Raw genomic sequence first — 18,398 nt, forward strand, 5'->3', positions numbered from 1 at the left:
GCTCTCCAAGCCAGTTAAGGTCTATGACTGTAAATCCTTCCTTGAAAGACTTTGCTGGATGTGAATGAGCAGAATTCACAGTAAATTAATAAAAGGGATTTTTGTCGGGATAAGGAGTTTGCTTCGTGCACTGTAAAATGTGATGGGTGGAGGGAAAGGGAGAAAAATGTAAGCCAGACCTGGGCGTTTTATGATCCCCAGGCCTCAAATGGGAAAAGAAGAATTTCTCCCTTTTCTCCATTGGCAACAGTAGAATTTTGATCCCAGCAATTTCCAACATAAATTGTCAATATTACATCTGATGGATTTTTTTTTTTACCCTGCAGGTAAAAAGTGTACCTTCCAAGATGAGGAGGATGATTGCGTTTACCACTACGCTAGGAAAGAAGCCACCAATCTATCACAGAACAACACTGTTCTTGTGCAAAAGAAGAAAGGTAAATAGCTTTCTATGAAGAGAGGGGGATCTCAAGAAGTAGCAGGTGGGATAAATTAGAAGGTCTGTTATTTAGATTTCACTAAGCACTGTCAACTAGTTTTGCATTTGTTTTTGTAACTCTGTTGGTCACTGTTTTCTTGTTCACACTCATGGAGTTGCATCATGGTAGATCAGGATGTACTAGTAGTCTTCTGAATTATTTGCAATTGATTGGCAAAGATGCCTAACTACATTGTTTAGCAAGAGCAACAATAAATGACTTTTAAAAAATTGGGTTGCTGAAACAAGGAAAGCCTGAACTAAAGACCACAAGTGGACTTTATATGACAAAGGCAGATCGGTTCATTTCTGATCTTGGAAACAAATCACTTGATTTAAAGGGTATTTGGAGATATGCTTTCTTTCATCCCAAGTTTGTTTCTGCAGTCAATGGTGGCTCCTGGATGTCAGTGAAGATCCTCAGCCATCCAGGTAGAGTTATCTGACAGCTGAGTGATGGCAACTGGACTTATTTTCTTGTTGGTTTGAGAGATTTCACTGCCCATACAAGCAGCTTCTCCAGTCTGAGCAAAGTTGCTTAGGGTGAGAAGGCAGAGAGTCATTGGAATGTACCAACTAGGTTAAAGTGCAAGTGATTCCTGTAGTCTGCCACTTTTCTTACTGTCTTTTTCGATTCCTTCACCAACCTTGGATGGGCAGAGAAACATCTCAAAACAGCAAGAAAATAAGTGTAGTTGCCCTGACTCAACTTCCAGTGGCTCCTGAAGTTTGAAAGTAAATAAAGTCCACTCAATTAATCTAAACACTGCTGCTCTAAATTAATCCCTCTAGAAGTTTTAGACTACAACACTCATTGTCTGTACACAGCATCACTCTGCACTCTCTTGATGGTGAGGTTGTAGTCCAGCTCTTTTGGAGTTGAAATATGGGCTCTAAAAGTCTGATCTTTGTGAACTGGCAGGAATTCTCAAAGTTTTCAGTTGGCTACCTCTATCTGGAGATGCCGGTGCAGAATTTTTTACATGCAATTCATGTGTTCTGCCATTGAGTTACAGCATTTGCTGCAACACTTTCCTCTTCTCTTTCCTAACCAGGAAAATAAAAGATAACGTTGCTTCCTTTGTTTTTGATTATTATTTGTTGTCATTCTATGTAGAGTGTCCACCAGGAAGTTTTCTTTGGCTTATCCCCCTCCTCATTTTTCTGATACTACTCCTGGGGTTGCTGCTGCTTCTCTGCTGGAAATTCTGTGCTTGTTGCAAGGTAAAATTCCAACCTGCAGTGACAAAGGAAAACTGGGCAGGGTAGGGAGGGAGGCTTTGGTGGCATGTTTTGAATCTAACCTGTGACTGAGTCGTTTTTTTCTAACAACTTGAAGATTTCTAAAATCTTCTCTCCGATCAGGTAAAAATTAGAGGTCAGTGTAATACATTTTCTGTCTTGTTCATGTAAGCTTCTAGTTGAAGCTGTTTTTATATTGACTAAACGATAACAAGTATTTTTGTTCTAGATCTAACTTTCTTCAACTTCAGGAGAATCATTATTTTAAAAGATGACTTTTCTCCAGTAGATCTGAGATATTTTGTTTTATCCTAAAATGAACCGTGTATGGGAATTCGGAATGGAATATATTGGAAGGCATCGGGGTTTGGAGTTGGAGTAGACCCTTGTCTGGTGGGAAAGATCAAGAAACAATGGCATTGCAACATCAATGCCAAGGAGCAAATGAAATGGAACGGAGAAAGAGAGCCAATGATCCTTTACCACTAGTCATATCAAAAAATGGCTGAGAAATAAGCATGTAGAAAAGGCATTACTTGTAGGATGCATTGCTATAATCAGTTACATCATTGATCCAAAGGGGTCAAGGTCATATTAAGCTTATGTATTGGTTCAGTCCCTATGCCATGTAAACCAGGTTGATATGCTTTTCTCGTTGCCTTTCATGGATGCCCTTAAGTCGTGTTTGCTCTGGCATCCTCATTAACAATGTATTTTGTACCATCCACTTAAACAAGGGCAACAGGCAGAGAGGTCTATTCTCCTGCCAGTCAGCTTAGTTTTGCATTTTCGCACTAAAATCAATTCAACGCTTTTTCTTTTCTTTTTTGACACCTAGCATTGTTTGGCGTTACTACCCTGCTGTGCACGAGGTACATCTTTTGAATTTATATGTGGTTTCTGGTACAGGGGATAATAGCATTAGAATGGTGTGCTTAGATCAGGGGTGTCCAAACTTGGGAACTTTAAGACTTGTGGACTTCAACTCCCAGAATTCCCCAGCCAGCTATGCTGGCTGGGGAATTCTGGAAGTTGAAGTCCACAAGTCTTAAAGTTCCCAAGTTTGGACACTCCTGGCTTAGATCAAGACCCAAAGAAAGCAATAGAGGCAGTCCCTGACTTACAACCATTCACTTAGCAACCATTCAAAATTACAACAGAGTGACTCACAGCCAGTATTCACACTTACAACCCTTGTGGCACCCCATGGTCATGTCATCAAAATTTAGGCACCTGCCAATCGGCATCTACCGTATATATACGAGGTCAGGGTTTGCAACCTTCCCAGCCCTCTTCTGACAAGCAAAGTCAATGGGGGATAGTGGATTCCCTTAATGATCATACGATTCACTGAACAACTGCAGTGATTCACTTAATAACCATGGCAAAAAGGGTCGTAAGATTGGGCGCATCCCAGTTAACAACCACCTTGCTTAGCAATGGAAATTCTGGTCCTAACTGTGATTGTAAGTTGAGAACTACCTATAATTACATTCGAAGAAGGCTAGTATGTTGTTGTTGGGGGGTGGGGATCTAGCAGTCGAAGCTTAATACAAATTGCCTGTCATTTAAATCAGCTCAGTCATTATCTGTTTAAATTCTATCAGTCTGTATCCAGTTAGGCTAGTTAACAGTAACAGAGTTGGAAGGGATCTTGGAGGTCATTTAATCCAACCCCCTGCTCAGGCAGGAGACCTGTATTGGGGATTCGAACCACCGAACTGCCAACCTTTCTGATTGACAAGTTTAGCGTCTTAGCCACTGAGCCACCTAGCCAGGCAATACCTGTCTTAAGAAGATAGGACTTTTCAAGCACTGTTCTCTTCATTTTGGGGAGAACCTGGATCAAATCCTATGCATTTAACTCTCTGAGCAGCAGAGAGAAAATAATTCCTTGTAGAGTATTTAGAGAATGTAAGGAAACATAAAGCTTCATGTGTTTGAATTTAAGGTGACCAACTTTTTTACAATGAAAAGGAGGACAAATAAATTGGAAAAAATATATCGTAAATAAAAGAAATATTTTATTCATTGCAACAATAATACACTAAAATATGATATATGCATAATAAAAACATTTGCAACATTTTATATTGTAATTATGCTTACATGCCTGTTAATTATTATTTAAATGAGTACTTTTCCATTGAATTAATATTTTTTGTCAATGTATCATCTTCTAACAATATATTGGAAATATCTGAACAAGAAATATCCTTCATATTGAATTTTACGGCATGTGCTGCAGCTAGAGTATCAACATTCAATCTCGATTTCTCACTTGTCGAAAAATCATTGGCAATTGAAAAAAACTCTTTCAACTGCTGCATTAGTTCCAGGGCAGCACAACGTAAATTGAACAAGTATAAATAAATGTTCACATGGAATATGTTCATTTTTGAAATGGCTGAAAATATCCACCCATCTTTCATCAATTTCAACATGTTGATTTTCCCATTGTATTAATTTTTCAGAATTTAAATATACATTCAGTCTTCCAATTTCTTCAAAGAGACAATTGTCGTCTATTTTAATGTCTAGCATTTCTTTAGATAAAAATTCAACACAAGATTCAATATCTGTTCAATATACTTGCGATGAAGTAAAAAAAACACCATTAAAAACCGTTTAATAAAATACGTCACATTCAAATATCAAAAAGGAGGACATGTAGGAGGACACTTTTCGAGGGAGGACAGAACTTACAAAAGAAGGACTGTCCTCCCTAAAGGAGGACGGTTGGTCACCTTATTGAATTGAAATGCTTTTTAGAATAGTATAATGATTCTGCAATATACACTATGAACCCATGCTGAAATACAGTATATGAGGTATATTTAGATGTATGTCATAACAATCATGAGGGGCAGAATTAGGAATTCAAGTCATGCCAATCTAAAAATTAACAATAATACAACTTATTGCCAACAATCTGAGCACCAGTTACTAAGTAGAAATAAGGAAAAGGGAGTAGGAAACTCATGCAAGTAAGGTGCTTCTCCTTTGACAAAAGTATTTTATTTATTCTATTTAACGCATAAAAAAGATCTAAAGTTAAATCCACGGTGCTGAAGTACAAATACTAACTTCCTTTCCCTCTCTGAAGGTCGCACAGTTGGTTTCAAGGAGGACCACTACCTGCTCAGGCAGAGTCTCATGGCATCAGACCACCTGGACACTCCAATGGTGCGCAGCGGTAATTTGAAAGGGAGAGACACAGTCCACTGGAAGATCAGAAACAATGTGCATAAGCAAGACTACTCATCCTTCGCCCTCAATCCCAAGGATATCAGTAAGTGCTCGTTTTACAAGGTGGAGCATAGCTTATTTCTGAGGTTAATGGTGACCATAGTGCAGGGGTGTCAAACTCAAGGCCCACGGGCAGGATCCGGCCCACGGAGTTCTTAGATCTGGCCCGCTGGGCCACCCTGGAAACAGCGAAGAACTGGCCCACGGTTCCTCCACCAGCCAAAACGGGCTCCCAATCTCCATTTTCAGCTGGGACAGTCTCCTGCAACCCTCTGACAACGAAAACGGAGCTCAAAGATTTTCAAAGATAATGGCAGCTTGTAAGCTACCTTTTTCAGTAGAGCTGCCTGAATAGAAAAGGGTTTAACGTAAGGCTGATTCCAAAAAAAGGCCTCAAACTTGTTTTTTGAGATTCCGTTAAATTTTCAGAGAACTCTCATGACCATTAGTACAATTGCCTTGTTTTTTAGATGCAACTGCACCACAAGCCTATATGTTTTGTGTAAGTTTAATTTTGGGGATGTCTCTGGAATTTCTGATCTGAAGACACTGATAAAAGGTGCATCTGTGAGAAATTCCTGTCATTCCTCTTACCTACAGTTATACTCTGAAGCAGAGAAGGAATCACTGTGTAACTGACGTAAGGATGTAGGTTCTAATTTTTGAAGTCCAGCAAAACTCTATGTCAAAATTATAGGTGACTCGGAATTCTAATCACTGTTTACATGGTATGTGTAAAATAAACTCTGTAGCTGAACCATATCATTATTTCCCATTACATCCCTATATTAATTGGTTGTGGTCCTTGTTTGACTGGCAGCTGCAAATTCTGATGAATTTATTTTCTTATTTCCAGTTCCATTTGGGCTCTCTCTCAGATTGGCACGGCTCTACACCCAAAACCTTGGAAAACTGGATAGCCGTGAACATGAGCAGCTGCAGAAAGATGTGGAGGAAAATGTAAGAAGTAGGGGCATTTGTTCTATTTTAAATTCTCCCTTGTTACAGGAAGCATGTGTGTATATCTGTGTGAGTTGCTCCTCCTTTTTATCCTCACCATAGTTCTAGCAGGTGAATAGATAGATTTTGATAGACCTAAGTCCATATATATAGAACATGACAACTAGTCAGGTCAAATATGAACCAAAAAATCCTCCCCAAACCAAAGCTGGTGGTTCAGCAGGTTCTGACCAGTTCTGGGGACCCAGTAGCGGAAATTTTGAGTAGTTCGGAGAACCGGTAAATACCATCTCTGACTGGCCCCGCCCCCATATATTCTCTGTCTCCAGAGTCCCAGCTGATCAGAAGGAAATGGGGATTTTGCAGTAAACTTCCCCTGGAGTGGGGAGGGAATGGAGATTTTACAGTATCCTTCCCCTGCCATGCTCACCAAGCCATGCCACATCCACAAAGCCACACCACGCCCACAAAGTCACACCCACAGGACCGGTAGTAAAAAAATTTGAATCTCACCACTGCCCCAACACTCTGTAATTGTGATTTGTTGCTAGGGAGGCACAGATATTGAACCCAATACAAGATTTCTTTCTCTGGATTTGAGTGTTGATACAATTTCTGTTGTGGATGTGATGTCTGGATATAAATCAAATGAAAAGTAGAAGATGAAGGGCTTAAAGCTTTTAATATTAATATTTCACTGAGCACCTGAGGAGCTGGGGCAGTCCTTATGTACCAGCTTGATGTATATCGGGTCCAGTGGTGGGCTGCAGGCAGTACTCCCCGGTAGGGGTGTACCGGTGCCTGCTAGGAGCACTATGTGCCATTCCGGTATGGTGCTCCGGGGGCACACCCACCCGCCCAAGCTCCTTACCTGTATTTGAACTCTTCGGCGCTTCCGTGCATGTGCACTGAGCGTACGGCGCCTGCATGATGCTCCGCTCAGCAGCTGGAGCATTGCGGAGGTAAGGACGCATGCGTGCATGTGTGCACATGTGCACATGCTGCGCACGTGCATGTGGGGTATGCTGGGCCCCATTGCACTGTACAGGCTGCAACGGTATTCGGAACCCACCACTGATTGGGTCAGTTATGGATCATGGTGTCTCACATGGTCAGGACGCTGGGTTGGAGGTTAGCAAGCCGGTGTTCGAGACCCGAGTGCTGCTGTGTGGTGGGGTGAGCTCCCGTCATTTGCTCCAGCTCTTTGATGGGGACATCAAAGGAGCCCTGACTGACATTCCCAGGCAACAGTCACTGGCTAAACCTAATCCTTAAATGGTGCCTCTCACATGAATGGGATGAGGGAGGGATTAGGGATTGGGCTAGTTCTCTTGAGGATCTGGACTAATGACCTTCTCTTGTTCTTCCTAGCTGAATGAAGTGTACAGGGTAATCCCAGGTTTCCAAAAGTTCCAGCAGACAAAATTCAGGTGAGAGCATAACTAGCGTGGGAAGAAAGAATGAAACATCAGTCAATAGATTTTTTTAAAAACAGGAAAGTAGATGATGATAGGTGAGAAACAAGGAATTGGTGTAGTGAGAGAATATCTTTTTGGCTGAGAAGACTGTCTAATTTCCTAGAATGTGAAGGTACTAGAATTTGAATGCCCCTCTGATCAGCTTTTTGATGTTACAACAATAACTGTATAAAGCAGCGATGGCTAACCATTTTTGGCTCGTGTGCCATAAGGGGGGGAGTGCAGGGGGGTCGTGCGCGAGTGTGCTGCACCCATAATGAAACACGTGACCCCCCCCAGTGCACATGCGCACATGGGAGGTGCTCCCCCCATGTTTTGCATGCTTTTTTCGCCCTCCCCAGGCTCCAGAGGCTTTATAGGAGCCAGGGGGAGGCGAAAAAAGCCTCCCCGTCCCCCCGGAGGCCCTCCGGAGGCTTCAGGGACGCCTCTGGAGGTCTTAAACTGACCTTACGAGCAAACCGGAAGTCCGTTTCTGAACTTCCGGTTTGTCCATAGGGCCGTTTTTTTGCGCTCTGGAGGCTTCAGGGAAACTCCTGAAGCCTCCAGAGTGCCTCTGAGGGGGAGGCACTTTTCGCCCTCCCCAGGCTTCTATAAAGGCTCTGGAGCCTGGGTAGAGCGAAAAATGACTTTAAAAAAGGCTGAACTCAGCTGGCCAGCCTGCGCATGCGCGCTGGCCAGCTGACAGGGCAATGCCTCGCGTGCCCTGACAAATGGCTCCGTGTGCCACCTGTGGCACGCGTGCCATAGGTTTGCCATCCTGGGTATAAAGTGTACAGGTACTGATTTGGTCCATCAGTCATTAAAGTTCTTGATATTCTTTTTGATTAAATCCATGAAATTTATGGATTTTATCTGTTTTCTCCCTAGGATTCAGCCAAATGCTGGAAAAAGGTAAACAAAACCATTCATTGCTACTCTAACTGCCAGGTGTGGACTTAGAAATAAATTTCCACTGCTGTGCTTTACTGCAATAATATTTGCCTATCTGCCAGAAAATAAGATGTTGTTTATTTAACTTTATCACTGCTGGTCTTTTTCTCTACATTGCATTATTTACTTTCCAGATAATCAATAGCAATAGCATGTAGACTTATATACCGCTTTACAGTGCTTTTACAGTCCTCACTAAGAGGTTTACAGAGTCAGCCTATAGCCCCTAACAATCTGGGTCCTTATTTTACCCTCCTCGGAAGGATGGAAGGATGAGTCAACCTTGAGCCTGGTGAGATTTGGCGTGTCAAATTGAGTCAGCCAGCAGGCAGAGAAGTAGCCTGCAGTACTGCACTCTAACCACTGTCCCACCGTGGCTCTTTAGAAGTATTCTAGATCAGTATTGTCTGTGGATTAGCAGTTATGAATTTGTGTGGGCATTTGTGGGCAATGAATGCATCTTGCTACAGCACAAGCTGAGATGGCCGATCAGTTTGGGCATGATTTTTTCCTCCTTTATATAACACCAGGGCTTCATTTGTCATGTTTCCTCATATATGGCCATACGTGCCAGTATGCCTCTGATTTGGGGGGGAGGGGCAGAACAAAAGCATGGGCAGGGGAGGCATCCTGATGTTTCTCTTCTTTCCAGGCAAGACCACACAATTGTGGACACGGTGCTCCCAGCTCCCCGCTCGGCCAGGAACGAAATTAACAAAGTAACAGAGAAGCATGTCTCACAAGGAGCTTTCCATGAATTAAAAGTGTCACCTGGTTACTACACTGTGATTGCTGACCAAGGTAGGGGCCTCCTCCTCCTCCTTTTTGATTTAGCGTCTGAGCTGCTCCATTTCAGACCGATTGAGAGGTGAGGGAAGCCTTCTGTGATGGAATGCTTCTCCATACACAGTTTTCTCTCTGTAAGGCAGAGGTGTCAAACTTGATTTCTTTGAGGGTTGTGTTTGACCTTGGAGGGGGGGCTCAGGGGGCGTGGCCAGATTGACATCACTCGTGTCAGTTCCTGAGATGGCTCAAGTGCTTTGCCAGTGAAAATGAGCTCCTGAGCTCCGTTTTCGGCTGCCACTGCCTCCTGCAACCCTTGCCAGTAAAAGCCGAGCTTAGGAGGGTAGGAGCCCATTTTGGCTGGCAGAAGCACCACAGGCCAGTCCTTCGTTGCTTCCAGGGCAGCCCCGCAGGCCAAATCTAAGTACCCCATGGGCTGGATGTGGCCCACGGACCTTGAGTTTGACACTCCTGCTGCAAGGGAATGAGTCTGTGAGCCTTTGGGAGGAACCCGTCTTATTTCATACATGGCAGAGTTCTTGTTTTTATCACTATAGTCAGCAGTGAAACAGATAGTCCTCAACTTACGATCACAATTGAACTCCAAATGTCCATTGCTAAGCAAGACAGTTGTTAATTTTGCCCCATTTTGCAACCTTCCTTTTCACAGTGGTTAAGTGAATCACAGCACTTGTTAAGTTGGTGACATGGTTATTAAGTGAATCTGGCTTCCTCGTTGACTTTGCTTGTCAGAAGGTTGCAAAAGGTGATCGCCATAACCCCAGGACACCACAACCGTCACAAATATGAGTCAGTTTGCCGAACATACCAAATTTTGATCATGTGACCATGGGATTACTGCAACAATCATAAGAGTGAAAACAGTCATAAGTCACTTTTTTCAGTGTCGCTGCACAGTTAACTTCGAACAGCCACTAAATGAATGGTTGAAAGTTGAGGAGTATCTGTACAGCCTAATGCAGACTGACGATTGCACTGAAGGCTAGGGCTGACTCCAGAAACAAGACTCTGCCGTTTTTAGTCACATGACACTGTGGACCTATTCTATTTACCTTTCCTGAATAAATATTCAGTGACAGACGAAATGTCAAGGTAAATCCAAGTGGTGGCCAGCAGTGGTGGGATTCAAAAATTTTATTACCTGTTCTGTGGGTGTGGCTTGGTGGGTGTGGCATGGCTTGGTGGCATGGCAGGGGAAGGACACTGCAAAATCTCCATTCCCACCCCACCCCACTAACCTGCTTTCCAGGTTTTCCGTTCTCCTGTGCAGGGCAACAAAAGAAGACCCAGCCGATCAGCTGGGACTCAGGAGGCAGTGAATAGATTGGGGGCGGGGCCAGCCAGAGGTGGTATTTGCTGGTTCTCCTAACTACTCAAAATTTCCGCTAATCTGCAGACTAAACATTGTTCGCTAGAACCGGTCAGCACCGGCTGAATACCACCTCTGCTGGCCAGCATGACTAACGAGAAATACTAGGAACTGCAATTCAGCAACATCTAGGAAAATGAATGTTGCCCACCACTGGAATAAATTACGTTGTGCAAATTCAGGAAGATGTTGCTATCTGGACCTCTCCTATATTATGTAGGAAGACAGAGTAACTATATGTAGTAAGGGCTCATTTTATAAGCACGCTTTCCAATTGTGAACTTATCCTCCTTCTTTCCTTTGCCTCCATCTACTCCCAGATGCCCAGGGCTTGATTGAGTTTCAGGAAGGGGTAGAGATGGTGGATGTTCGGGTTCCCCTCTTCATCAGGGAAGAGGATGATGATGAAAAACAGCTGCAAGTAGAGGCTATTGATGTTCCTGTGGGCACTGCGGAAATTCGTCGTCATCAGGTCAACATCACCATAATAAAAGAGCAAGGTAGTATGATAGCCTGCACTGGGGAGGACAAATGTTTGTCATACAATCACCTCTGGCTGGTCCTTCTGTAGTTTATTTGCCATAGTTAAATGTAGCTTGTTTCTGAAAAAAAGGCTTTTGTTCTAATGGGCAGTCAGAAAACTTTCTGTTTTCTGAAAAATCAGGTGTACTATCTATATATTATAGACAAGAGATGGAAGAACTCCTTTTGTGACACTTAGAGCACCTTCAAACTCTTCAAAGCACACCCTGAAAAGGAAAGTTCAAAAATTGGGATAAATGGATTAGGGAAACTTCAAAAAGTAGAATTAATGCTCTAAGCCTTGCAACTATTTAAGGCATTCATTTCACATTTTAAAATTTTTCCCAATTCTTCCCCAATGTCAAGCTGATTTCTGCCATAAGTGGATCTAGGAGCAAAACCGGTACTTGCAAGCCTTAAATGAGGTCACAAATCATCATTATAGCTATATGGAAAGAGTAGATCTGCCTCCAGTAATTTCCACTTTTCTCTGGCAACAGATGTTTATGGAATACCAAATCTCATATTCATTTAGGGAGGGATGAAAATGGTGAAGAACGTAGCAAAATCCAGAGGGTATCCAATCTAGAGGGTAGGCACGCACATATCTGTTAATATTAGGGATGCCGGTAAAAAAACATCTGAACTTGGCCATGCAGAGTATCAAGAAACTAGTTGGAGGAATATTAAAGTGTGTGGGGTCCTTGGTGCCCTCTAAGCTTGCTTGTGTGTGTCTGTAATCATGAGCCATATCATTTTTTGCCCAGTGTCTTGGTCTATTTTCCATCCAGATGTGCAGTTGATTGAAGGTTTGTACCTGAAACTGATAGGTAGGGCATGCTGTCATAGGCATTCATGCAGGAAGAAAAATTGTTCTTTGGTGGAAATGTGCCTACAGGCAATTTTTTTCCTAGAAAATTTTCCTAAATTTTTCCAAGCAAGCTCAGAGAGGACCGACGACCCCTCATTTCAACCCTGAGCTACAAATATTCTCCTTTATTAATATTGAAGTGTAGATCTTGTTCTCTAGCTTAGAAATGGGGCCCTTAAGTAATATTTCCTGCTTGCTAATGTAATTGTATGTCGGAATAGTGCCTAAATGAAACCATTATTTTACAGTATTGGATGATTACGATTGTTAACATATTGTCTGTGTATGTCTTTAGCAAATAGCATCATTAGCTTCCTGGAGCCGGTTTATTCATACAGCCGCTTTGACCAGCTGGCTAAGATCCCTTTGGTTCGAGAAATATTGGAGAAGGGGAAATCCCAGATATCATACAGGACACGAGATCTCACAGCTCAGCAAGGCAAAGTAAGCACCCTGTGAAAACCAAAAGAATTCTCATAATTGTTCCACAAAAACTTTTGGCCCCTACATGGTCATATTGTAGCCCTGTGCATAAAAGAGGGAATGTGAACCATGGTGGCGCAGTGGTTAGAATGCAGTACTGCAGGCTGCCTCTGCTGACTGCCGGCTGACTGCAATTTGGCAGTTCAGATCACATCAGGCTCAAGGTTGACTCAGCCTTCCATCCTTCCGAGGTGGGTAAAATGAGGACCCAGATTGTTGGGGGCAATAGGCTGACTCTGTAAACCACTTAGAAAGGGCTATAAAGCACTGTAAAGCGGTATATAAGTCTAAGTGCTATTGCATTCCTACCATATTAGACCAGCTCTGTGGCCCCCACATTGGTTACCAACAGGCTTTTGGATGTTCTGGTACTAATCTATTACATGGCTTGGCAGGACCACATTTTCCCACTGAAATTAGCCTGGCCAGTTTGCTATGCCTGAGAAAAACTTAATAATGTTCCCATTTTAAGGAACTGAAGGGGGCCAAAACCAGCAGTCGTTCTTTGCGATAGCTGGGATGGTTCTTTGAAACAACCTCCCACTGGGGATCTGTTGGCTCCAGCCCTAATCACCCAGAGCTCTTCTAGAGGACACTTGGATCTTGACTCCTTCTTGGTTTGCTTATAGCTTAGTTAATTTGACATGACGTGGTTTTCCATTAGTCTTTCTAGACTTTTTGTTTACTGTATTGTATATTGTTTGCTATGTAACTTATCTTTCCGTTGCCGGGATTCCTTAGGGGTTTGGCTGGCTATGTGAGTTAAAGGGTAGTTTGATAATAATAATGGGAAAACCCCTGAATAAACCAGCAGATCTTACACCATAAATCTGCAGACTAAACGTTGTTTACTAAAACGTGGTATGCCTTTGGTGTTTTTTCTTTTTCTTTGGGATTTTTGTTTGTTTGTCTATTTAGTTTGGGGCACAATTCTAATTGAGACCAACGTTTTCAGAGGAAGGAGTTTGTACAGGGGAAGTCTTGAAAAGAAAACACCTTCCATGCCTGCCAGTTCAATTTTTAAGCTTCAGGGGAGCAGAGGGCACAGTAATTTTGTGAAGGAAGAGGCTGGGAAGAAAGGTTAAAAAGTCCTCTGGAACAATGTTTTGTGTTAGGGAGAAGTTATACGGTAAGCATTTCACCTCTTCTGTAGTTAAGTTCTTACACCATCTTCTTTCTATAGCCAAAGGAGGAGAGGAAGAGAAACAAACTAGGAATAAGAAGTTGCTGGTGTGGCTTTCAGTCCATTATCAGCCCAGTGGACATAGTCCCAAGGCCACCGAACATCTCATTTCTTTGTATTTTTAAAATATATACCTGTATATTGTATGGCTCAAGGTGCAGGCCATCTTCTAATAATAATAATAATAATAATAATAATAATAATAATAATAATAATAATAATAATAATAATAATAATAATAATAATAATAATAATAATATATTTATTTCTTAGCCGCACCCTCTCCCGAAGGACTCGGGGCAGCGTACAACGAAACATACGAAATAAATATGTAAACAAAACAAACATATAGCAAAGACATACACTGAAACATACACAAGGAGGAGGTCGATTGATAAAAACAATTAAAATACAGTATATAAAACCCCTAGAAATTAAATATAATTAAAATACCCAATTAAAATACCCAATTAAAAACCCGTCAGGAGCGATATGGTTAGATCAAAGTTGAGCCAGGCCAGCTGCTTGGAATAGGTGGGTCTTAAGCTTAATACGGAAGGAGCGGAGGTCAGAGGTATTCCTAATATCCGGAGGGAGGTCATTCCACAGGGCTGGGCCCGCCACAGAGAAGGCTCTACTCCTAGGCGCCGCCCCACGACATTGTCTAGCGGACGGCACCTGGAGGAGCCCCTCTCTGTGCGAGCGAATTGGTCGCAGGGATGTATGGGGCAGAATACGATCCCGCAAGTAAAGTGTTGTAAGTTGCTCTGGGTGGTGCCTTTGGATCAGAAGGACATACTATGGATGATTCAATACTTTAATGTAAAATAAATAGTACCTTGTTCAGGGTATTCTCTCTTTACCTTTCCAGGATTATGTTTTTGCGGAGGGTGATCTGATCTTCCTGCCTGGAGAGAAGCAGAAGGAAGTGCAAGTCAAATTGATGGAGTTGACAGAGTTGGATGTCCTCCTTCGGAACCAGCAGCTGAAACAATTTGCAGTGGATCTCATCAATCCCAGATTTGGGGCAAAGGTTGGCAAATACCCTCAAACCATCGTGACAATTGTTGATCCAGGTGAGCTACATTCATTTCCAACGACAATTCTCATTTTGATGCTTAAATATCAATATTTGTCTGTTGTGCTGTATTGTAGAGACGTTTAGACTTCTTGATTCCCTAGGCTCTGGCAGATGGAACCACCGAGACTTCAGTATTTAGGATCAACAAAATTGATAAAATGTGATTCCCATAAAATATATTCTCATTCATAAGCTAGCAGTGTGGTCCTTAAACAGTCAAATCCCATTGGTTCAATGGTGCTTTGAGTTTCAGCCAGAGGTGTTGTGTCATGTATGTCCTGTCCAGTGACGTGCGGTGAGGTTTATGGCTGGTGAGGCTGGTGATGTCATCAGCGCGAGCCGCGGTCCCCTTCATGTTGACTCAGGAAGGCGGGGAATGGGACCACGTGTGCAGGAGGCTGAAGCTGCTGAACCTCTGGGAATGGGACCACGGGTGCAGGAGGCTCCTCTAGCCTCAGCCTCCCTCCTGCCTCCCTCCTGCCTCCCTCCTGCACACGTGGTCCCATTCCCCTCCTTCCTGACTCCTGAGTCAACATGAAGGGGCACCACGCAGCGCGCTCTGCAGGATCGCGGCTCACGCTCCACAGTCCCCTTCATGTTGACTCAGGAAGGCGGGGAATTGGACCACGTGTGCAGGAGGGAGGCTGAGGCTAGAGGAGCCTCCTGCACCCGTGGTCCCATTCCCAGACCACGTGTGCAGAAGGCTCCTCAGCGCCTTTTCCCTTTTCCCCCTTTTTTTTTATTTTCATGATGAGAGCGGTGAGGCTCTACCTCCCCTGCCTCCCCTGACCGCATGTCCCTGGTCCTGTCATAATTGTGAGTGTTTTAATGAAATTCCTTTAGCCATTGTTTAATGTAATTGGGATACAATTAGAGAAATAATTTTGCTAATGAAATCCTATAAAACTGTTACTAATTTGTTGTAACAATTTTTATAATTATTTGTTTTATTTTTACTTTGCATAGTTTATGTAAATGAGTGACCAATATTACCTTGCAACAGATTTCTGCAATACAGTATTTCTGTGCATCATTTTATGATTCCAATCAATTCTTCGCTGTGCCAAATAACTTGCATAGCCTCCCTTATAATGATACAGGATACACATATTTCATCTTCAAAACATATAGTGAGATGTATTTTTCTTCTGTGAATGTGGTGAAACTCACTTAACAACGCTCTTGCTTAGCAACCAAAATGTTGGCTCAGAAACTCTGGCATTTGAAGCACACAAGTCTTAAAGCTGTCACGTTACAAGACCCTTGCACCCCTAACCCTTTAGGAAAAAAACCCCAGGGGTGTTTAAACTTGACAGCTTTAAGACTTGTGGACTTCAACTCCCAGAATTCCTCCTCCAGTCATGTTGGCTCAGGAACTCTGGCATTGAAGTGTGCAAGTCTTAAAGCTGTCAAGTTACAAGACCTTTGCACCCCTAACCCTTTAGGGAAAAAACCCCCAGGGGTGCTCAAACTTGACAGCTTTAAGACTTGTGGACCTCAACTCCCAGAATTCCTCCTCTCACTCTTCATCTTGATGATGTGCAGACGGACGGTGGGGAGGGAGCTGGAACTGGTTCTAAACGGCACTGTAGATTTGTGGAACCTCTTCTATAGAAGAGGTTAGAACTGGCAGGAACCCACCCCTGCCTGAGAGATATTAGCCCTGAGAATGTGGCCTGTGTTTAATACCACTTATCTCTTATTATCCCAAGTTTCTTCTAAAGAAGTTCTTTCTCACCACTTACAGATGTGTGAAGTAACTGTTGTGCCTCTCCCAGTTTATGACGTCTTAATCCTTTACCATTTCACTTGGATTTTTTTACTTGCTTACAAAGTAGTGTAATTTGCTCTACCTTTTTTCTCCTTCCAGAAGCTGTGGCACCAGATATTCATCCTCCATATTCCCCTAGAGGCATTCTTGCAGCACCTCTTAATCCAAATTCACAGGCCTTAAGCTCTAGAAAGATCCGCTTCAATTGGTTGCCCCCACCAGGCAAACCAGCAGGATACAAGGTATGGAAAGTAAAGCACTAAAGACATGTGAGACTGTTGTGTACGGAGGGAAGCACACTCTTGCTTGTCCCATGCACATGAAATGGGACTCATGAAAGGCTCATGAAAAAAAAACTGCACTGCTGTGGAGGCAAGGAAAATACACTCAGGATTTGCTTTCTAAAGTTTTTGCCAATAGGTATTGCAAATCTGTTGGAGTACAAAGGAAGGGAAAGTCAGAAATTAATTATACAATTTACTATTTAGCATTAGCATTAACTATACAATTTCAGTAACTATACATCTATTTATAGATATTAACTTCTTTGAAAATGCATCTTTAATTTTTTTTAAAAAGCAAAAGAACCCCTGCATTGGATTTTAAAGATTTTATTCATTTGCATTGCTTACACTCATTGAATCAGAATTCAGTTTTCCAAATATTTATTAATAGATGAATGTCTTTCCTGATGCATAAGAGAACAGTCCTCATTCATTACGTTTCGAAGACCTGAATAAAAAGAACATCTTGTAAAACTGTGGCATTGCATTGCAGAGTTCTGCCCATATTCTGTTCATTTAGGGATAGTAACGTTTGTGAATGAGAATTTTCCCTGTTTATTTTTTAATTATGTGGTGGTAAATACTTCTTGGCTGCTCGTGCAGTTTTAAAAGGGAAAGTCTTTCTCTTTGGACTGCAGGTGAAATATTGGATCCAAGGAGACCCTGAATCAGAGGCTCATCTGTTTGATTCCAAAGTACCTTCGGCAGAGCTGAACAACCTGTACCCCTACTGTGATTATGAAATGCAATCCTGTGCCTATAACGCTTTGGGCGAAGGGCTTTATTCTAAGGTGATCCACTGTCGAACACTCGAGGAAGGTAAGGTTGCCATCCCACGGAGTTTGACAGAAAAAAATGGGCCATCTAAGGCAGAGTTTCTCAAACTTGGCGACTTTAAGTCCTGTGGACTTCAACTCCCAGAATTCCCCAGCCAGCTTAAAGTCCCCAGGACTTAAAGTCGCCAAGTTTGAGAAACACTGATCTAAGGTCTCCTTTCTGCAAGCCTAATCCATCAAGCATCAGCGTATTCATGAATCACATTCAGATGAAATGGCTGGAGTCAAAACAAGGCACTGGTTGGGGAGATTATGTTGAAGCAGCCTGAGTTTTAAATTAGAGTTAGAATCTGATTATTTCTGCCCTCCCAGCGACTTCAGGCAGAGAGAGCATGTTCCCAGTTCCTGACAATGAAACAATATCATCTTTGGGATCTAGGAACTAGGCTGTTACAATACTTGCCCTCTGGAATGTAGCATCATCCCCAGAGACCCATATGGCTCTCATCCAAATAGCAATAGCACTTAGACTTATATATCGCTTTATAGTGCTTTACAGCCTTCTTAAGCAGTTTTACAGAGTCAGCCTCTTGCCCCCAACAATCTGGGTCTTCATTTTACCCTCCTCGGAAGGATGGAAGGATGAGTCAACCTTGAGCCTGGTGAGATTTGGCGTGTCAAATTGAGTCAGCCAGCAGGCAGCAGAATTAGCCTGTAGTATTGCACTCTAACCATTGCCACTGCAGCTCAGTCTGATGACATTCAGACAATCATTAAAAACCTGGTTGTTTTCCTAGGTTGTTGGAATAGGATGAATGTGGCATCCCTATATAACAATTTCTTTTGTTGTGTTTATTCATCATTATTGAACTAGTCTTGTGGCTGGCTGTGTGTCAATTGCTTCTTTTTTTTTAACT

General features: G+C 42.6%; 1 protein-coding gene across 6 annotated transcripts in view; it reads left to right on the forward strand.

Moving 5' to 3' along the window:
• The window catches only part of ITGB4 (integrin subunit beta 4), an 87,304-nt gene that overhangs the window by 47,927 nt on the left and 20,979 nt on the right, over positions 1 to 18,398 (forward strand). For 5 of the 6 annotated variants that reach the window (XM_081954162.1, XM_081954160.1, XM_081954164.1 and 2 more), the window contains 13 exons: positions 327 to 437; positions 1,596 to 1,702; positions 2,559 to 2,592; positions 4,827 to 5,012; positions 5,826 to 5,929; positions 7,301 to 7,359; positions 8,275 to 8,298; positions 8,990 to 9,138; positions 10,831 to 11,010; positions 12,199 to 12,347; positions 14,441 to 14,645; positions 16,521 to 16,663; positions 17,344 to 17,524. In XM_081954162.1, coding sequence (XP_081810288.1) covers positions 327 to 437; positions 1,596 to 1,702; positions 2,559 to 2,592; positions 4,827 to 5,012; positions 5,826 to 5,929; positions 7,301 to 7,359; positions 8,275 to 8,298; positions 8,990 to 9,138; positions 10,831 to 11,010; positions 12,199 to 12,347; positions 14,441 to 14,645; positions 16,521 to 16,663; positions 17,344 to 17,524 — 1,632 coding nt within the window. The remainder of the gene's footprint in view (positions 1 to 326; positions 438 to 1,595; positions 1,703 to 2,558; positions 2,593 to 4,826; positions 5,013 to 5,825; positions 5,930 to 7,300; positions 7,360 to 8,274; positions 8,299 to 8,989; positions 9,139 to 10,830; positions 11,011 to 12,198; positions 12,348 to 14,440; positions 14,646 to 16,520; positions 16,664 to 17,343; positions 17,525 to 18,398) is intronic. The other variant, XM_081954163.1, reaches the window with a different exon arrangement.

This window comes from Natrix helvetica (assembly GCF_964273705.1).
Source record: "Natrix helvetica genome assembly, chromosome: 1".
Lineage (NCBI taxonomy): Eukaryota > Metazoa > Chordata > Lepidosauria > Squamata > Natricidae > Natrix > Natrix helvetica.